This window comes from Choloepus didactylus, chromosome 22, assembly GCF_015220235.1.
Source record: "Choloepus didactylus isolate mChoDid1 chromosome 22, mChoDid1.pri, whole genome shotgun sequence".
Lineage (NCBI taxonomy): Eukaryota > Metazoa > Chordata > Mammalia > Pilosa > Megalonychidae > Choloepus > Choloepus didactylus.
Genome location: NC_051328.1, coordinates 9,030,535 through 9,052,604, shown reverse-complemented (window position 1 = coordinate 9,052,604; position 22,070 = coordinate 9,030,535). Strand labels below are relative to the sequence as shown.

At 34.5% G+C, this 22,070-nt stretch overlaps 1 protein-coding gene across 5 annotated transcripts in view; it reads left to right on the top strand.

Moving 5' to 3' along the window:
- The window catches only part of RPGRIP1L (RPGRIP1 like), a 98,210-nt gene that overhangs the window by 43,253 nt on the left and 32,887 nt on the right, over positions 1 to 22,070 (top strand). For 4 of the 5 annotated variants that reach the window (XM_037815879.1, XM_037815876.1, XM_037815877.1 and 1 more), the window contains 8 exons: positions 2,335 to 2,787; positions 6,494 to 6,645; positions 8,393 to 8,771; positions 11,114 to 11,304; positions 11,429 to 11,512; positions 16,042 to 16,143; positions 16,575 to 16,731; positions 17,703 to 17,776. In XM_037815879.1, the coding sequence (XP_037671807.1) occupies positions 2,335 to 2,787; positions 6,494 to 6,645; positions 8,393 to 8,771; positions 11,114 to 11,304; positions 11,429 to 11,512; positions 16,042 to 16,143; positions 16,575 to 16,731; positions 17,703 to 17,776 (1,592 nt within the window). The remainder of the gene's footprint in view (positions 1 to 2,334; positions 2,788 to 6,493; positions 6,646 to 8,392; positions 8,772 to 11,113; positions 11,305 to 11,428; positions 11,513 to 16,041; positions 16,144 to 16,574; positions 16,732 to 17,702; positions 17,777 to 22,070) is intronic. The other variant, XM_037815878.1, reaches the window with a different exon arrangement.

The following is a 22,070-nucleotide window of genomic DNA, read 5'->3' as shown; positions in this document are numbered from 1 at the left end:
CTGGCTTGATAGAGATTTTTATATCTCCTTCTGCTTTCAATCTGCTGTGATATCTGGGAAACTCCACTGTATACTTATGAAAGAATGATAGTGAAAAGGCAAATAATATCTTAGTATTATTAGGAAAATAGTTTTGACTTCTCAGAGCCCCCAAAGGAGTTTCAGAGACCATCAGGGATCCCCAGACCTCTCTTTGAAAACCACTGCTGTATGCAGAAGGGCTCCATAAGTATCTTTACTTGAATGACCAGGGTTTTTCAAGGAGCAGTGTGTACCTTTCAGTCCAGGCAGTGCTCAAAAAGAATTTGCTGAGTGGGAATTTTCTTGAATAAAATAGATGTCAGAGAGTTTGGGATATTCATTCTTTTTGAGTCTTATTAGATCTTTACTAGTATATGATTATCTGTCTCGTAAATTCGTTAATTCATTCCACAAACATGATCAAGCTCCTACTGTTTCCTAAGCAAAATGCTAGGCAGTGAGAATGCAAATAGGAGCAGAGGCACCACCCTCAAGAAACTATCAATCTAGTACATGATGTGAACAAATAAAGAGACAGTTATTCTTTACTATGAAGACAATGAAGCTAGGAAAATACTAATGGTATCAAGGAAACATTGAGGAAAGAATGCCTATTTATACCTGAAGTTTCTGGAAAGACTACACACAGAAGGTATAGAGTCTTTAAAGATGGAAGAATCCACCTCTAAGTAAAAGTAGTGAAAGGCACTGTAGGCAGTAGATGAGGCAGATAAAAATACATATGGATGAAACGTTGCAGTACATTGGAGAAACTGCATGTGAATTTTTCTGATTGGAATGCAGGATTAGTAGAGCAAGGAAAATCTGAAGGCAAGGCTGGAAACCAAATCATGAAGGCCCTGTAAGCCACTCATTAACCTGGAGAATCACTGAGGGATTTTTAAAGTAGGGAATGATACATTCAGAATTGCATTTGAGAGATTATGCTATTGATAATGTGAAAAATGGGGAAGATTTGAAGGAAAGGAGTGATTTGGGTTCCATAATAATCTGGGTAATAAGCATTGGTGGTATAAATAAGGTGGCATCAGTGGAAATGAAGAGCACAGGGACAAATAAGGATAGTGTTGAATAGTAGTGACCCTATGGATGTGGGGAGAGTAAAAGCAAAAGTAGAATCTAAAATGACTAGATGAATGTTAACACCCTCACTCAAGTCAAAATATAGAAATAGAAGACAAGACAATACATTCTGTTTTGGATATGTCACATTTAATGTGCGTGGGATATATCTAAACAGAGGTGTTCAGCAAGCCATTAGATAATTAGATTTATGGGGTCTGGAATTCAGGAAAGGAATCTGAATTTAAAATAGAAGTATGAAAGTTTTCAGCATATTAGTAGTAGCAGAAGTCATAAGTGAATGAGATCATCCAAGAGAATATATAGACTAAGAAGAGAATTAAAATAGAATCCAAGCAAACCAGCACAGAACAAGGTAGGAGGAGATGCAGGAGAGATGATGTCACAGAAGCCAAGGTAAGACAGAAGGGCCCAAAAAGGAAGGTGGTCATCAGTGTCAAATGAAGTAAAGTAACCAAGTAATAACGACCAAAGTCCACTGGCTCTGGCAACTGACTGGTTATCGTAACCTTTCTGGAATAGTTTAATCAGAAAAGCAAGGTACATGCTGTTTGCAGATTGAAAGGTGTTTGTAAGATGAGAAGCTGGAGACATAAGTATATATTACTCTAGAAATCTGGGTGTGATGGGAAGGAAAAAAAAATATGTATCTAGAAAGGACTATATATATTTTTTTTAAAAGCAGATTTATTGCGGTCTAATTAACATACTTTAATCTGTATATATTTAAAGTGTACACGTTGATGAGTTTTAAAATATGTATACACCTGTGAAGCCATCACCCCAATCAAGGTAATAAACATACCCATTACCCCCAAAGCAGAAAAGGATATATCTTAATATACTTAAAAGGAGCCAACGAAAAGAGAAATTGACTTTGTATGATAGACAGTAACAGGTAGAATAGAGGCAGGTGGAATCCGAACATTTACCACAGTTGTTTTTCAGAAGGCTTTTTTTCTTTTTCTTTTCCCCTGGTTTAGGGTTTTATTACAACCTAAGTCATGAAATCAGCGATGTCAAAATAAATGATGGATTCTGTATAATAATAATGTAGTATATTTACAGAAAAATAATGTAGTCATAGAATTTAAGATTGAGATTATTCATCAAAAGCACTCTTGCAGACTTCCTACCGCTTCAAAAGCCAGTTTGTATCTTCATATGTCAATATTTTAAAATCTCTAAACTGTGTATCTTTTCTTGCAGCCCAATTAAAGGATATTGCCTATGGCACCAAGCAGTACAAATTCAAACCAGAAATTATGCCATATGACTCTGTGGATGAATTTGATGAAACCCTCCATTTAGAACGAGGCGAAAATCTATTTGAAATCCATATCAACAAAGTAACCTTTTCCTCTGAAGTTTTCCAGGCATCTGGAGATAAAGAGCCTGTCACTTTCTGTACGTATGCTTTCTATGATTTCGAACTACAGACAACTCCCGTAGTGCGGGGCCTTCACCCAGAATTTAACTTCACTTCTCAATATCTTGTTCATGTTAATGACTTATTTTTGCAATATATTCAGAAGAAAACTATCACTCTTGAGGTCCACCAAGCTTACAGCACAGATTATGAAACAATTGCAGCATGTCAATTGAGATTCCACGAAATTCTAGAAAAAAGCAGTCGAATATTTTGCACAGCAAGTTTGGTTGGTAAGTACAATCTTAGAAGCTTTTGATCTTTGCATCACTGATTTAGTTTATATATTAATGTGGTGTTCTACATTAGTATCCTTTCTTATCCTTAGGGTAAGAACTGCATTCTCCAGTTTAGATGTCCACAGTTGATGGGGCTAATTTAGATGTCACTGTTGAGGCCTGTATTATGATTGTTACGTTTTTTGAAACATGTAACTCAAATGTTTATTTACAAATTGATACACTTGTTTGATTAAACATTAATTGTAGAACATGCATCAAATATTTTTTGAAAGCTTATCATGTTATTGTTACTAGGCACTGGGGAAATAAATAAGATAATTATTATAAATAATAAATAAGACCAACACAACTCCTTGTGGAGTTTAGCTTCTAGAGGAGAAGACAGACAATAAAACAATATATATATATATGTATATATATAGTCAGATATAAAATAACCAGAGCAAAGAGGCTAAAAGAGATGGAAGTTTTCTAATTTATGTAAAACAAATATATAGATATAAAGATGAGATTTAGCTAGGTATATATATAGGTATGTATGTATACAGATACAAAAAATTAATCAGAGCAAGAGGCTAAAGAGAGAGATGGAAGGTTTCTAATTTGTATAAGGGCTTCCCTGAGGGGGTGACATTGGTAAAAAGATCTGAATAAAGATCCATGCAAGGATCTAGAAGAATGTTTCAGGCAGAGGAAACAAAGTACAAAGACCTAGAGAAGAACTAATGCAACATGTTGAAGGAACAGTAAGATGTGATTAGAACAGAGATGAAATTAAAGCAACAGGCAGGGTCCAGACCATACTGTTAAACCTTGTAGGTCATGGTGAGAAGTTTGGAATGGAGGATTTTGAGTAGGGAAGTGACATGATCACACACAGTTTTTTGAAAAATCACCTTGGGAGCTGTGGGAAGAATAGTCTGTAGGGATCAAGAGAGAAAATAGGGCCATTATCTGGCTATTGCATTGATCTATGGGAAAATAATGTTGACTTGATTAAGACAATAATGAAAGTGGCAATGAGAAGTGATCATATTCAGTATATATTTTAGTAATTCTTCTTTCAAGACTTGCTTATCAATTGAATGTGGGATACAAGGGAAATAGAGGAGGCAAGAATTTCTGATCAGAGCAACTAGGAGAATGATAATGCCAGTTATTGAGATAGGGAACACTAAAGAAGGACAAATCTGAGGAGGAAAATCAAGAATTCTATTTGGACAAGTTAAAATTGACCTGCCTATTAGACATCCAAGTATAGATGTCAGGTAAATAGTTGCCTATATTAGTCTGAAGTTCAGGAAAGGACGTGTAAAAGTGGAAATCATTAGCACTGGAATCTATTTTAAGCCTGGGGCTTTGATAATGTCACATAGAGAATGAATATAGATAAATAACAGAAGGTGGCCAAGGTCTATGCCTGGGGATACTCCAAAATTCAGAGTTCAAGAAGAGAAGAAGAAGCCAGCAAAGGAGATTGAGAAAATTGGTGACGTTGGAGGAAAACCAAAAGTATGGGGTATTCCGGAGACCAAGAGAAGAAACCATTTCAAGAAGGAAGGAGGGTGACTTAAGATTTGGGGAGGGATTTTATTTCATTGATTGAATGAGTGATTGAATAGGTAATATATTCACATGATTCAAAAACCAAAAGGCACAAGGTTTATACCATAAAATGTCTACCTCCCACATATGTCCCCTATCCACGCCACTGGGTCCCCTCGCCAAAGACCACAAGCATATACAAGGAAACATGTAAACATTAATATTCTTTTTAGGAGGGTTCTTTTAAATGATGAAAGATACGGAATCATGTTTTTGTGCTGAAGAGAAAGATCCATTAGCAAGAGACAAATTGAGGAAGTAGGAGAAAGTGGGGCTGATACTTTTTTTAAAATTCAATTTTATTGAGATATATTCACATACCATACAGTTATCCACAGTGTACGATCAGTTGTTCATAGTACCATTATATAGTTGTGCATTCATCACCACAATCAACTTTTGAACTTTTTCATTACCACACACAAAAAAGAATAAGAATAAAAGTTAAAGTAGAAAAGAACACCCAAAACTTCCCATCCGTCCATCCCTCCCTATTATTCGTTTACTTTTTGTCTTAATTTTTCTATTCATCTGTCCGTACACTGGATTAAGGAAGTGGGAGCCACAAAGTTTTCACAATCATGCAGTCACACAGTGTAAGCTATATAGTTATACAATCATCTTCAAGAATCAAGGCTACTGGGTTGCAGTTCAGCAGTTTCAGGTATTTCTTTCTAGGTTTTCTAACACAATAAAGACTAAAAAGGGGTATCTATGTAATGCATAAGTATAACCTCCAGAATGACCTCTCAACTCTGTTTGAGATCTCTCGCCACTGAAACTTTATTTTGTTTCCTTTCTCTTCCCCCTTTTTGTCCAAGAAGGCTTTCTCAATCCCACAATGTCAGGGCCAAGCTCATCCCCACAAGTCATGTCCCACGTTGCCAGGGAGATTTACACCCCTGGGAGTCATGTCCCATGTAGTGGGAAGGGCAGTGGGTTTACCTGCAGAGTTGGCTTAGAGAGGCCAGCCACATCTGAGCAACAAAAGAGATTCTCTGGGGGTGACTCTAAAGCACAATTTTAAGTAGGCTTAGCCGTTCCTTTGTAGTAACAAACTTCATAAAGGTAAGCCCCAAAATCGAGGGCTCAGCCTCGTAAATTGGTAGTCCTCAGTGCTTGTGAGAATACCAGGTGGGGAAGTTTAATATTTCCACATTTCCCCCCAGTCCTTCAAGGGGGCTTTGCAAATACATTTCTATTCTCTAATACTTTTAATAACATTGTATGATAGATGTTCAGACAAGTTTATGTGTAGAATAGTCTCTATTCACCAAATACTGAGTATCCATTATATACTAGTGCCTCTGATATGAATACATAGATGGAAACCACAGCCCTACCCTCAAGAAGCTTACAGCATGGTGGTGGAGTAGCAAGTGAACAGACAGCTATTACAATGTAATCAATACCATGTTGAGGGTATACAAGGTCTGTGAAGGAAGCCAAGGGCTCTTAAGTCTCCTGAACCATAGAGGAAGTCTTCACAGAGGAAGACAGATGAAGAGCTGCCTGAGTTGAATTTAAAAGGAGTACTAAGAGTGTGCAGGCAAACATCCTGCAAGGGTGTACTAAATATGGAATATATTTGCCATAGCTATGGCATTTTCCCCTGTACTAGTGATACAGTAAAGAAGTGGGAAAGTGCCAAGGATTTATCACAAGTTGAATTAGATTGCGGAATATCGTATTTATAATTTTGAGGTTTCATATTGTATCTGTTAGACTACATTGAGTGCAACTTGATAAAAAAGTATTGCAGCATCAAAAAGAATCTGTGGATTATTTGATTCAATGTTTAGATTTTTTCTTTGTATTTCAGAAGGATTCAAATCATGTAAATTGGAATATCTGAAACATAGTTTGACATAGTTAATATAATGATATTTAACATACTGTGAAACTCATACTTGTAAAAGTAGCTATTTTCTTCATCTGTTATTTGCCAGTCACATCATTTGTGCAAGTCACGTATTATTTTACTCAATATGAAATTTACAGTTTTGATGCTTAATATCATTGATGTATTTTTATCAGTATATATTTTAATTTATGGGAGTAGTTTAACAGTGGGTTATGTATTGATTTGTAGGAACTAAAGGAGACATCCCAAATTTTGGCATAGTGGAATACTGGTTCCAATTAAGAGTTCCCATGGATCAAGCAATTCGACTTTATCGAGAAAGAGCAAAAGCTTTGGGATATATAACATCAGATTTCAAGGGGCCAGATAAAATGCAATGGGTATGCTTTTATGACTTTAAGACCCTTTTATGACACAGAAATTTTATAATACTTCTTTATATGTCATGCTTTAAAATGAAATCATTTCCTTTCACAGCCATCAAGTGGCTTTTTTCAACTTATTTTGAAATAATTATAGACTCAAAGGAAGTCATAAAAATAGTACAGAGAGGTTCTGTATAATCTCCATTCAGCTTTTCCCAGTTTTAACACCTTACATAACTGTAGTACAATATGAAAACCAGGAAATTGATATTTATATAATACTATTAACTAGATTACAGACCTTATTCATATTTTACTAGTTTTCACATGCACTCATTTGTGTGTGTGTGTGTATGTATATGTAAGTTCAGTGTAGTTTTATCACATAAGTTCGTGTAACCACTACCACAATGAAGATACAGAACTGTTCCATTAAAACGAACTCCCTTGTGTTACCCAGGACACTTTTTAAAAATGCAATCATAACACTATTATCACACATCATGTAACGTTTGTAACAATTTCTACTGTTAAAGAAATAAATAGCTATTTTTGGACTATCAATTATTGTCCTTTCAAAATGTATCTTCATATTAGGTTTCTGAAATGCAAAATAGAATACAAAAATGAATAAAATATTTTACTGAGAATTGGGAGTTCAAATGCAATTCCTCAGGTAGCATTACCCAAACTGTGTTCCAGAAGTCTTAATGGCTATTACTTCCAAAGAATTCAATGATCCATTGAATGCAGAAGTACTGAATTGACAAAATTAAACAGGATTCTTGACTTTAGGACTTCTCTTGCATGATGTGAATCTCAAGAGGAAATATAAAGTAAGTATAAAATAACTTGAGTGACAAGGGGATAGAAAATAGTAGAAACAGTTTAGAATGTGTTCCGAAGTCATAATCATCTTACCTTTTTTTCTCTTGTAACGCTACCCCATCCTCATTCACAAGGGATGGATTCCCAATGGCCAGGTTTGTGTTAGGTGATCCTTTTCTCTCCCATTACCCAGTAAGTTGTAACTAATGATTCAGAAATATCCACTTGACTTCAGTTGGGCCAATCAGATTCTGCTCTCTAGATTAAGAGAAAGCAAGGCTTTAAGATGCCTGGAATATGTAAAATTGGCAGCTAAGAGTCAGCCATTTTCTACTATGTTGCACAGCAAAGGAAATAAAATGGGTCTGGAGGGAGAGAATAACGTGGAAGCACACAGAAAAAAATAGAGAGCAGACAGAGAGGAAATGCTGGTGGTTTTCCAGTCCCACTACACTCCTGAAGCCCAACCACGTTTCTGCTTTATGTGAAATATCCCTATACCCTTATATTAAAGTCTCTTTTCTGTTGGTTATACTAGTTGCAGTTGGTTTCTATAACTTTAGGTTAAAGAACCTTGACTTATAAAACACTGATTCCCCAAACGTGAGAAAGAATGGCACCCTTTTCCCAGAGACCATCTTTCAGGACTATGGAAGTGGCATTAGAAAGAAGGAGACCAGATCCTTTGTCTAGATTTGTAGTTTAATGGTTCTCAGACTCCCAGTTTCTGGATTGAATAAATCATTTATTGGTACAAGTTCAGCTTTTGTGGGTATATTTGAGAAGACAAGAATCTTTTACTGAGATATTCATGATGGAGTAAAAATATGCACCTTTGTACATTTACGAAATTATTTTGTTCGGGGGTTAACAGTTGCTTATTTATCTTTTAATTGTGTTATTAACTATAATTCAAATATATATGTTTTTCCAGTTAAGTCAGCAAGTACCCAAAACTGCTCAGCCCAGTTCTACAGATTCCACAGATGGCAACTTAAATGAGCTTCACATTACCATAAGATGTTGCAACCACCTGCAGTCCCAAGCAAGCCACCTGCAGCCACACCCATATGTTGTATACAAGTTTTTTGATTTTGCAGACCATGATACAGTCATCATTCCCAGTAGCAATGATCCACAGTTTAATGATCATATGTGTTTCCCAGTGTCAATGAATATGGATTTGGACCAGTACCTTAAGTCAGAGTCTCTAAGTTTTTATGTATTTGATGATAGTGATACCCAGGAGAATATTTACATAGGGAAAGTCAATGTGCCTCTAATTTCATTGGCACATGACAGGTGTATCTCAGGTAAGCATATGTTCTTGAATCTATGGTCTTGTAAAAATAAACCTAAATTTTACCTCATTGGTAAATGGATGTGATTTGTTTATAATTAATCTTCCTAACATTAAATAATCTTTTAATTTTGTGCTTATGATACTATATTTTTTGAGTTATTTTTTGGTGGTTGCTCTAGGGATTACAACATATATCTTAACTTATCACAATATGCTTATAATTACTAATAGTACTTTTCAACTCCAGAATCTCTATTTAGTTCTTTTTTATACTTTCTCTCTCTTTATTGTTCTCTGTTTGATGTCATTGTCATCATACCTTACTCTAATTCTTTAAACATAGTTTCTTTTTAGTTCTTTTAACATATTTGTAATAGCTGCTTTGAGAACTTTATCTGCTAAGTCTAACAGTTGGACCCCTGTGAGAGAGTTTCTGCTGACTGCTTTTTTCCTGTGTATGCATTACGTTTTTTTTTCTTTTGCATGTATCAACAATTCTTTTGTTGAAAACTGGATATTTTGGATAATATAGCCACTCTGGATTTTGAACGGCATCCCCCAATACCATGGGGTGGTTATTGTTGGTGTGTGTGTGTGTTTGTTTGGTGACCTGCCTGGACTAATTTTGTACACTCTGTTTCCCTCATTATATGCTGCTGCTAATGTCTCTGCTAGGTTGTTTTGGTTGTTTTATTCTTGTTTTTACTTTTAAGCCTGGGTCGGTATAGCTTAGTGGTCAGCCAGCAATTGGTCAGAAGTGGTACTTAAAACACTAAGACATTAGGCTTCCACTCTTTGCCTTTGGGTCTGTGTGTGGCTTAGGGAATACATTCAAAGTTCAGGCAGTCTACAGGTCTTCATTGCCTTTTATTTTCTGCATTCACAAGGCCTCATATTAAGCCAGGAACAAGTTGCTAACTAAGGTCCTCTTCAGTTTCTCCTGAGCATGCCCACAGCTTTGTACGTGTACAGCAGTCTTCCTGACCATCAGGCACAAATAGAATCTTATCAAGGCCCAATCTGGATGTCTTGTTCCCTGGATATCTCTTAAATTTTTGGCTGTTCTTCTGGTCTTTTTCTTTCTTCAACCAGTATTGAGACCTCAGGCTAGGTATGATGTTGCCTTCCCTGGTTGTTGGTCATTGAGATTGCTATTGTTTTTAACCCTGGGCATGAAATAATTCACACTCTGCTCCAAATAAAGTCACTTCCCTCCCACAGAGGCTGCTAGGCCTCTTAGCATACCCCACCCTGGAAGAACTTACACATCATGGAGCTGAGAGGAGAGAGGGGAGGGTAAGAGCAGTCCTACAGACTCCCACTGTTCTTATTGAGGTTCAGTAGATTCTCTTGAATAAATGCTTCTCAATTTGCTGTACACCTTTGATCAAATTCCAGAGTCCTTAACTGGTTGTTTTTGACCATTTTATCCAGTTTTATCATTGCTTTTTGGGGAAAGGACTCGCCAAGCTCCTCAATCAGCCACTCTCAAAGTCTCACCTATGATAGAAGTTTATCACCTCCCTGTATTCCAACTATGTCCTTTTGGTCTACCTAAAGTCTGGAGTCTTTGTTGTTGTTTTTTTGTTTGTTTGTTTCCAATTATCTATTCAAAGAAGAATCAAGCACTAGAGTATCAAATAAAGGATAAGCCTAAATAAAAATTTTACTTGAAATGTAGGGGGTTTTATTTAAAACAGGTTTCGTTCATACCTAAAAAATAGTGCAATGATTAAAATTTTAGACTCAATACTACAGATTAATCTAGATGGTAGTTTTGTTACTGCTGTTGTTTGAGGTGGTTTATTTTATGGAAACTTTTTGCCATGCTATTACTAATTTGGAGTACTTTAACAAAGTCCAATAAAATATGTTTATTATAATAGCATTATATAGTAATATGAAGACTCCTTCAGATGTATAAATTATTAGAAAATTTGAAGTTTTAATGTATTTTTCTTTAAGGACAACTCTCTTATAAGAATATTCAATTCAAAATGAAGATTGATACTCAAGCTATAATCTAGATAATGTCTTAGAGAAAAGCTAAGAATTCTGAATAATCTCTGAATTTAATTTTAGTGAGTTAAAATATTTATAAATTAATTTTCATGTCTTTGATTCAATATTATCTTTGCGGCCTTAACTTCTGAAAGTAGTCTGCTTGAGCAATGAACCTATCACAGATCCTTTGTCTTTTTTTTTATTCTCTAAGTCTTTTGGTTGTGAGTAAAAGCCAAAATTACTTTAAAAGTGAGGGGATGGGAGCAGTTCACTTTGTTTCTCTTTAATTCTCATAGTAATAAAACTTCAACCTAGCATTTAGGTAAAATTATTTTTGTAATCTGACAGGAATATTTGAGTTAACAGATCACAAAAAGCGTCCTGCAGGCACCATCGATGTTGCACTGAAATGGAAGTTTGCTTATCTACCACCAAGTGGATCAATAAAAACTGAAGACTTAGGAAATTTCATACGCAGTGAGGAGCCAGAAGTTGTTCAAAAACTACCTCCAGCATCCTCTGTTAGCACATTAGTTTTAGTAAGTTGCAGTAATTCTGAATTTCGTATAGAACCTAAGAAACAACCAAAAAGAAAAAAATTCAGAAGTATAATTTAAAATTTCATTTTCATCATACTGAGTTTAACATGTTGGTTTATCTTAGGCACCAACACCTAAACCAAGACAACGTTTAACACCTGTAGATAAGAAGGTGTCTTTTGTGGATATCCCACCTCATCAGAATTCTGTAAGTAGTAAACACTCAAAATACTGATTTTTTTTCCTTAACAATTATCTGAAATTAACTGCATATTTATAGTAAACCCTTCCTGATTTAAATGGAAACAGGTGAATAAAATACTTCTTTTTCCTTCAAAATGTTACCTTTGTACTTTGGCACCAGGTATGGAAAAGTACTAAATATGTTCGTGTTCTTTAACCTAAATCCTCCCTAATCTGCATATCTCTTTCCATCTACTGCCTCATTCCTTTGCTCCCATTTATTAAAAAAAAAAATTTAATCCTCAAACTTTGTCTAAATTCTGTCTCCCTTCCTCATACCGTCTTTCTTGAATTCAAGAAAAACTTTCATTCTCGTTAAAACCACTCTTGCTAAAGTCACAGTGACAGTCCCTTTGCCATAGCCAGTAGTCAATTCTCGTTCCCATTTTAATCTCCTAGTAGCAGTTGATGCCATTTAATACTCTCTCCTTCCTCTTTTGGCCTCTGGGATACCATACCTTCCTAGTTATCCTCCTTTACCATTCATTCTTCTCACTCTCCTGAACCATATCTCTAAATTTTGACATGCCTCAGTAATCAATCCTCAGACCTTTTTGCTTCCCTTTTGATATCTACATTAAGAGCTCTTATCCAATCCTGTGTCTTTATAAAGCATCTATATGGTAACCATTCTTTGTTTCTAGCTCTAGCCTCATCCTCTCTGCTGAATTCCACATTTATTTTCTTACTGCCTAAATCATATTTACTGGATATCTAATAAGTTTCTAAACCTAACATGTCCAAAACCAAACTCCTAATTACACCAACACTCTAACACAATATTTGCCTCTTTCAGTGTTTCCATTCTCAGTGATTGACATAAATATTCACCCTGTGGCACAGATCTGAAATTTGGGAAGCATACGGTTGACTCTTCTCTTTTTCTCACACCCCCACATTCAATTCCTCCACAAAACATGTTAGCTCTACTTTCAAAATCTATCACATAACCACTTTGCATCATCTCCACTACTACCATTCAAGTCACTACCATCTCTCATGAAAATAAAAAAATATTTTCTTGGTAATTGAGGTTATGACTCCTATATGTAGTAAAGGATGCAAATCTTAAGCATACAGCTCCATGAATTGTTTCGTATGTGTACCCATCACCCAAATCAAAATATTCTGTCTCCCCAGAGCTTAGAATAATACCTGGCATATACAGAGCATTATATATATATATATATATATATATATATATATATATATATATATATATATATGTGACAAATAAGTGAATTCAATAGTTATAATCCTAGAGATGATTTATAGCTAACATTTATTGACTACTTTTGTTTCAAGCACTGAATTAAATGCTTTTTAAATGTATTTGGACTCAGTTAATCCTCACAACAACCCTATGTAGTTCATACTAGAATTATTCCCAGTAAAAGATGAAGATTATGTAACTTGCTCAGAGTCAAAGCCTTAGAGCTGGGATTTGATCACAGGTAGCATGATTCTTAAGTAAATGATCATTAACATACAAAAGACAAATACATAGTTGTTTGCAGCAATATTAGTCATAATAGCTAAAAATCATGAACTAGTTAAACATCCAACAGTAGTAAAAAGGTTCATTAAATCGTTAGTCATCCACTCCGTGGAATATTGTCTTGTCATTAAAAATGATGTTTTCCCAGAGTTTCATATCAGAAGAAAATGTTTATGTTACAATGCAAATTTTTTTTGATGTTAACAGGACATGCTGCATCTGCAATACAGTTACCACTATGTAACCCAGAAAGTTTTCTACTTTCATAAAAAATTAATTATAAAGAAATAGAAATCTAACAGCTTATTAACAGATATTGTCATGGGATAGTAGGAAAATGAATTTTTGTTTTCTTTATTTTTCACATTTTATATATTGGGCATGTTTACTTTTAAAACATTAAAAATGATAAACTATACTTAAAAATAAACATCAGTTTACAAACCCCAGAAAAAAAGTTGACTATAAGTTGATATTTGATAAAGTAAAAAGATAATGCTGATCGTAGGAAGCACATGCCTATTTTAGCCTATGCAATTTTTTAAATTATCTGAATAATGTGTAAACATCATAGAAATATTAGAAAATGCAAATAAGCACAAAAAAGTAAAATAAATTTAAGTTTATCCAAATCGTTAAATCAGGGATAGAATTTTGGTGAATATCCTTCCATACTTTTTCCCTTGCAAATAAATACATATATTTGTTTGTTTGCTTGTTTTCTTAACAAAACAGAATGCAACTGTATGTATTTCCATAACTAGCTTTTTTACTCAGTACTATATTGTGTTCTTTCTCCAATGTCAGTAGAGACAGATCTACATCATTATTTTTTCATGATTACATGGAACTTAGATATTTGGATGTACCATATTTTATTTAACTAATGCCCTCTTGTTGAATATTTGCATTACTTTCCATTTTTTGCTATTATAAACAATGCTATTATAAACAATGAACTAAACTTGAGATTTATAAATTATATATATATGTATATCAAACTTAATAATGAAATATTGAAAGCTTTTCTCCTAAGATCAGGAACAAGACAAGGATGCTCACTTTCACCACTGCTATTCAACAGTGTACTGGAAATCTAGCCACAGCAATAAAAGGCATCCAAATTGGAAAGGAAGAAGTAAATCCATCTGTAGTGGTTTGAAGCTGTATGTACCCCAGAAAAACATGTTCTTAAATTTAATCCGTTCCTGTGGGTGTGAACCCCTTGTAAGTAGGACCTTTGATGAGGCTACTTCAGTTAAGGTGTGAACTATCTTAATCAAGATGGGTCTTAATCCTATTAGTGGATTCCTATATAAGCAGAATGAAATTCAGACAGAGGAAGAGAAAGCCACAGGAAGCAAGAAGCTGAAACAAAACCTGAAGGAGAAGGGAGAGACCAGGAGATGCCACCATGTGCCTTGCCATGTGACAGAGGAGCCCAGGATCGCTGGCAGCCAGCCCCAGAATGCCAGTCTTCAGGAAGAAAGCATCACATTGATGATGCCTTCATTTGGATTTTTTCCCAGCTACAAACTGTGAGCAAATAAATTCCCATTGTTAAGTCAACCCATTTCATAGTATTTGCTTGAGCACCCAGAAAACTAAAACACCATCTCCATTCACAGATGACATGATCCTATGTAGAGAAAATCCCAAATAATGCACAAAAAAGCTACTAGAACTAAAAAACAATTTAAGCAAAGTTGTGGGGCACAAGATCAGTGCACAAAAATCAGGTATGTTTTTATATAACAGCAATGAACAATCCTAAAAGGAAATGAAGAAAACATTTCCAATTACAATAACATCTAAAAGAATAAACTATCTAGGAATAAACCTAACCAAGAATGTAAAAGACCTCTTGTGCATTGAAAATTACAAAACATTGCTGAAAGAAATTAAAGAAGACCTAATGGAAAGGCACCCCCTGTTAATGGACTGGAAGACTTAATGTTGTTAAGCTGTCAATACTACCCAAAGTGATATACAGTTTTGAAGCAATTCTAATCAAAATTCCAGCAGCCTTTTTTGCATAAACAGAAAAGCAAATCATCAAATTCATGAGATACCATTCCACATACTCTAGGGTGGCTATTATTAAAAAAAAATAATAATGATGTGTTGTCAAAGATGCGGAGAAATTGAAACTCTCATGCTTTGCTAATGGGAGTGTAAATTGGTGCAACTGCTGTGGAAAACATTTGGCAGTGCCTCAAAAAGTTAAACCTAGAATTAACATATGACCCTGCAACTCCAAAGAATTGAAACATTCAAACAGATACTTGTACTCCAATCAATGTTCATAGCAGCATTATTTACAATAGCCAAAAGGTGAAAACAACTCAGCTGTCCATGAACAGATGAATGGATAAACAAACTGGTTTGTTTTGGATATTTCATATCCATACAATGAAATACTATTCAGCCATAAAAAGGTCTGAAGTTCTGATACATGCTACACCATGGATGAACCTTGAAAACATTGTTCTAAGCAGGAAAGTAGCCAGACACAGAAGGACAAATACCGTGTGATTCCACTCACTTGAAATATCTAGAACAAGCAAATTCATAGAGACAGAAAGTAGATTAGAGGTGACCAGGGACTAGGGGAAATGATAATGGAGACTCATTATTGCTTAAGGAGTACAGAGTTTCTGTTTGAGGTGATGAAAAAGTTTGAGTAATTGAAGGTGGTAACGTTCGTACAACATTGCAAAAGAAATTAATGCCACTGAATTTGTACTCCTAAAAATGGTTAAAATGGCAAATTTTGTTACAAATGTTACTACAATAAAAATTACGTATATTTAACATGACGAATCACAACCAGTTTACTGAAATATACTAACTAAATTCAGTGTCATCTGAGTAACTCTTTTATTTGCTCCCAACTTCTATTAGTGCATCTATATATATGCAAGAGTCTTAGAAAGATTTGGGATTCAGTGATAAATACAGAATAACACATGTACATGCTTTCATGTTTTTGTAAGGAGACTTCTTCTCCATTTGAAGATAAGAAGAAAATTTCACCAGAAGTGGAGTATACTCCAGAAATAGAAATTAATATGCCAGCTGTTTCACATATTCCAGAGGTATGCATCTGTATTAAAATTATTTTTGAAAGGTTCCATTTAGTTAAAACTGACTTGTGACATTGACATAGTTCTGTAAAACAGCATTGATCCTATTTTTTTACATGACTTCCTTGGAATATGAAAGTTAAAAATATGACAGATATAACAGCTGCACTTATATTAATAGGTAGTAAATAGTTATGTGAATTAAAATCTTATGTAAAATTCATTTTGAGATCAATGCATTTTTCATTCTTAGTTGATAATCTGATTTTCATGTATCTGCATATCTGAATATGTACAATTTAAGTGATTGTTTTCTAATGATTCATGTATATATTATGTATCTGTATATTTAAATCTCAAATTTACATGCTTTATTCTTCAAGGAATGAAATAAATGTGATCAAAGCAATACTAAATATATCATTGTGCTTTCCTTTCTTCAGGTTTCACAAGAAAGGATTGTAGATAAGGTAAAAGAGAATACTGAGAAAATGCAAGAAGGAAAAGAAGATGCGTCTTTACTATCTGAAGGTCAGCTTGTAGAGCAAAGCTTGGCTTCTTCTGAAGAAACAGAAATAACTGAGGAATTGGAACCAGAAGGTAACTTTCTTTTTAAAATTGTCATTTACTTAACTCTTTGCTTTGTTTAGGCTGTTAGAATGCCTAGTGGAATGTTTTCATTTAAGAGTAGAATCTACTTTGAGATAGAAATGATGGGATATAGCTCAGTTTAGTTAGCTATGGTCAGGTGGAATTATTGCATCGCTTCTTATTTCAACTTGGAGCTCCACAAGAGAATGCAAGTGTGAATAAATTATCCCAATTTATATTTTAAGTGGCTTTATATTCTTTTTGGATTCAGTATCATCGTCTGGATTATTTTCAAGGTCCTGACTTTTTAAAGATGAATGCTAAAAAGCCAGACAAAGAAAACGAACTTACTGTATGATTCCATTTATATAAAAGCCTAGAAAAAATCAAACTAACCTATAGTGACAGAAAGCTGATAAGTGGTTGTCTGCAGAAGGATGAATTGGGGCAGGAAGGGGCTAAAGAGAGAGATTGCCAAAGGGGCAAAAGGGACTTTTGGGGATAATGGGGGATAGTTTACTATCTTAATTGTGGTGATGGTTTCATGGATTTATACATATTTTAAAATATCAGATTTTTTACTTTATGTGTATGCAGTTTATTATATGTCACTTTTACCTCAAAGCTATAAAAATTTTAAAACTAACTTTAAATAGTAAGAATAACATTGATTTTCATGCAATATTATTGGGTAGGCTGGTAAAAAATCTATTACCCTATCATTTTCTTTAAATTATTTTTAATTTTATACTATAACAAGTTATATTTTTATTTCCTTTGTTTCTTCCAAAACTAATTTTCAGTCTTTTTTTTTCTAAAATGTAATATAAATGTAAACATCTTTGCTGTTATAAAATAGTTATCATATTGTTCTTTTAATGTTGTCCTATGATGTGTGCTTGTTTCTCTCTATTTCACTGGGTACAAATGTAATTAGTTTAACTTTTATAAATGTTGCTTTGTTTTTTTTTTCCTAAAAGACGAAGAGGACAGATCAGCTTCTGACAGTGATGATTGTATTATTCCAAGTCCTATCTCCAAGAATATCAAACAGGTCAGTAAGTTAATGCCAACTGGAAATGTTTTGAAGTAGGACTGCCTTTCATGTCATAATCTGTCATTCTTCATATATTAAAATATAAAGGCAAAATATTTCTTGAAACATTTTAACGTACTATCACAATCTTAAGCAAATAATCATCTGGTACAAGAAAATTTTATTTACAGTTTCGTTGTAATGGACTGTAACTTGTAAGCAGTATTTTTGCCCAAAGTACCTAACATCAATAGCTTCAGTAATTACTGGCTAGAACTAGTTGACTTCCCTGGCTTGTTTTCAGAACCAGTGTACAAAGACATATTGAATCAGACCTAAACTTCAAAGAAGTAAAAATGTGAGGTTGCATTTCAAAGCAAAATAGCTTACATTTGTGGATTCATAGTCTCTTTATACCTAAATATGTCCACTGATAAACTGTTAAGGTTAATTAATATCTGCCAAAAAATATCTGCCAGAAAATTAAACCTTCTTATATGGTAATTAATTTTGTGTAGGTATACTTTGCTTGTTTTGTAACAGATTTCTGAAAAGCAGTATGTAAATTAAAATTTCAAAAATAGAAATTATACTTTAAATATATATGGAAAGTGTACCACTTACTGAAGTATTTTTTTATTATAAGGGAGAAGAAAGTTTTTATAAAGCAAATGTAAATAAAATAAAAAGCCCTAGCCTTTTCTGTTCATCCAAATTAATTTTCCTGAAATAAGCCATAGCTGAAATTGTACTCCTTTTTATAGAATTTCTACCTTAATGGTAAGAATTGCACCACTTCTTTTAAAACTTAAAATCTTATACATTCTTAGCTTAATTTCTCTCCAAAACAAAACTGTAAAATAGAACATTTTAACTGTTGTCACAGGTGCCCCCATGAAATAGAGAAATCTATGGTATTTGTACTTGATAAATACAAAGAGAATAGTTCATCTGTCCAGAGTAAATTATTATATTATTATATTATTAATTAATTATAATAATGTCATCTAATGTATTGCAACCTAATAAATGGAATCTTCTTCAAAATTGATAAATCAAAGAAGGAATCTCGCATAAGACTGCCTGAAGTCTTTAGTTATAGCATTCGGTTCAATTAAATTGATCAAATCTGAAATTTTTAATGTATTTTATCAAACCAATGAATGAGAATTCTGTATTCTCTATTAGAACAATTTGATAATGGGAATAAATAGGAAAATGAGCCCTTAATCTGGGATTTAGCTTTTTAGCCATCTTACTGAGAACACTCCATTCATCACATCAAGAGTTGCAAGCCTGCATATTTGATTCAGACATTCCTTTCTCACTTATCAAATAATTTTTCTGTAAGACTGTGCCTACTTCATCAGGTTTTTGGATACCTTTATGATTTAGTCTTTTGAACATTAAGAATACAAGAAATAAGAAACTGAATCAGTCCTAGGATCTATGAAGGCAGATATCAAGAGATATATATATCTAGACAATGTACAAACAGCACTCATGCCTCTTGTTAGAAGTCTGTGATTCCCCAGGGATTCACTGCCTGCAGTGTGTTTTCACTACTCCCTCAGGAGGTAAATTCAGTATTCTGGCCCTGCCCTCAGGGAGCATCTGCACTAACTGGGAAGGTGTGCTCATGAAAAGCCAAGTCATAATTCATCAGTTAAATTATAAAACAATATCAGGAGATAATACCAATAATTAATATCATAGTCATATAATTGCGCTAAAAAAGACTTAGAAATTCTCTGGGCTGTCCTCCTCATTTTCCGGATGAGTAAACAGATCTAGAGAAATGAAGTGACTTGCTGACACTCATGCCACTAATTAAGGAAGTTCAGAGAAAGGAGAAATTTGGAATGATTTTTCAATAGACTTCATGAGCCCATGAGCTGGGCCTTAAAGAATAGATAAAATTGTAGTAGGCACAGTGGATGAGGAGAGAAGTAAAGTACACCGCTCTGCCACCCTAGGTGAGGGTTTAGGGATCATCTGGTTCTAAATAACTTCCCACTCAAGTTGGCTTAAGTAGTAAAAGAAGATTTGGGAGGAGGGTGTAAAGATATCTTCATCCCAAAACTGGAATCGTGTCATAGCCATGCCCTACAAGAGCCTGGAATCATGACCTTAAAAGTAGTTAGGAACCCCTTCACGATTGCACATGCACAGGCTCTTGTCTCCCCTCTCCACCCAACTCTCTCCTTCCCTCTCTACCTCTGTCGATCTTTCTACCTCTGTCCCTCTCTCTCTTCCCTTCCCTCCCTCTCTTCCCTTCTCTGTCTTCCCCCCTTCCTCTTTCTGTTTCTGTTTGTCTTCACACACCCCTTCTCCCCTTCTCTGTCTCTGTCTCTCTGTTTCTCTCCCTTTCTCCCTCTTATTCCCTACTATCAGTGGCTGTCTTTCCCTCCCCCTTTCTCTTGAGCTACTTCACTTGCTTGTAGCCCAAAGATATCTACACAAAAATGTTTCCCCAACCCCAAGGCCAGAGTATCAGACTAGCCAAGTCTAACGTCTGAATTGGGTCCATCTGTCAAGTGTGCATCTTTGAGCCATTCAGCTCTAGCCAGGCACACAGTAAGGAGTGTCCTTCTAAAACTGTGACATGTCAAAGACAGGGATATGGCAATAGGGAGAAAATCACATGTGTTTGTAGTAAGGGAAGGGTGCACATTCTGTGTTACAGAAGTCAAGAATACACGAATTAGAGCAGATTTTCTGTATAAAGGGATAGGGGCCTCCTAAGGCCTCATTTATAGTACAAAAGGTTAAATGTTTTAGATTTTATCCAAAAGGTGCTAGGGAGACAATGCAATAGTTAATTTTATTCTCTAAATATTTTATTCATCACCTAAAAATAATTTTCTATATGTAGAATAAGTTTATATAAATTATACCATCTCAAACCCCAGTGATTCTCAACCGGGGACAATTTGTCAATGTCTGGAGACTCGGAGGGACTGTTAGTGGCATCCAATGGGTAGAGGTCAGGGTTACTACTAAACATCCTACAGTGCACAGGATCCACAACAAAGAATTACCTCAATAGTGCCAAGGTTGAAGGGTCTTAGACCTGCAGCAGAACTGCGTGTTACATTGGCAACATTGCTAGCTTCTCAGTGAAGTTGTTCTTACCTAAGACAGAATAAATAACTTCTATTTAACAAAGAAGTTTAGTATAAGAAAGAACTATTCCTCTAAAATGTGTGTCTAGTTCTAATGTACTCATGTATTTTTCCTTTTGAGTAAACTAGAATTAGTTACTTCCTTGTTACTTCAGGGAAGGTAGTTTGTGTAACTTTGCTACAACCTAATACACATCCACTACCATTCCAAAATGTGATTTTCTATAATGATTTTTTACATGCTATCTCAAATGTGTGAAACTCATTTAAAGCTAGCAACTGCTCTAAGCAATGCTTCATGCCTCAGTAGCCATTAATCAGCTCCCATGTGCTTTTAAAAATTCTATTTTTAGTAGAAGGAAGAAAATATCTTATGTTAATAGATGAAATTTAGTTTTGTTAAATATGTACCAAATATAATAATATGGTATAATCTATAAGCATAAGAACAAAACTGAAGAGATTACCATAGTGGTGAAATATAGCATTTTCTAGTGGTTGTATCAAATTTCTTGTGTGCTACTTTAACAAATCATTTAATATGAATCAGGAAACATTTTTCTTTAAAGGTTCTGAAAGCGGTACAAAGAATTCCTATATACCCTTAACCCAGATTCACCAATTGTTAACATTTTCCTTCATTTTTTTATCATTTTTATTATCTCCTATATGTACGTACATGTACACACTTATGTATTTATTTGTATTCAACATTCTTACCTATATAATTTCTGTGAACCATTTGAGAGTTGCAGAAATCATGCCCTTTTACCCCTAAATACTTTAGAACAATAATACAAAATAATTATCTAATCTACAGACCTCATTCAAATTTTGCCAATTGTCTCACTCAGTAATATCATTTCTGATATTTTATTAATCTGGCCCAGGATCCAATCCATATCACATATTGCGTTTAGTTTTCATGTCTCTTTAGCCTCCTTTAATCCACAGTGGCTCTTCTCAGTCCTCGTTTGTTTTGGTCTTTCACAAAACTGATATTTTTCTAAAAATATAGGCCATTTATATTGTAAAATAATCTTCAATTTGGATTTATCTGATGTTTCCTCATGATTAGATTCAGGTTATGCTTTTTGGTAGAACACAGAAGTGATGCTATGTCCTTTTTCAGTGCGTTGTATCAGAAGACACATGATGTCATTTTGTCCAATTACTAGTGACATTAC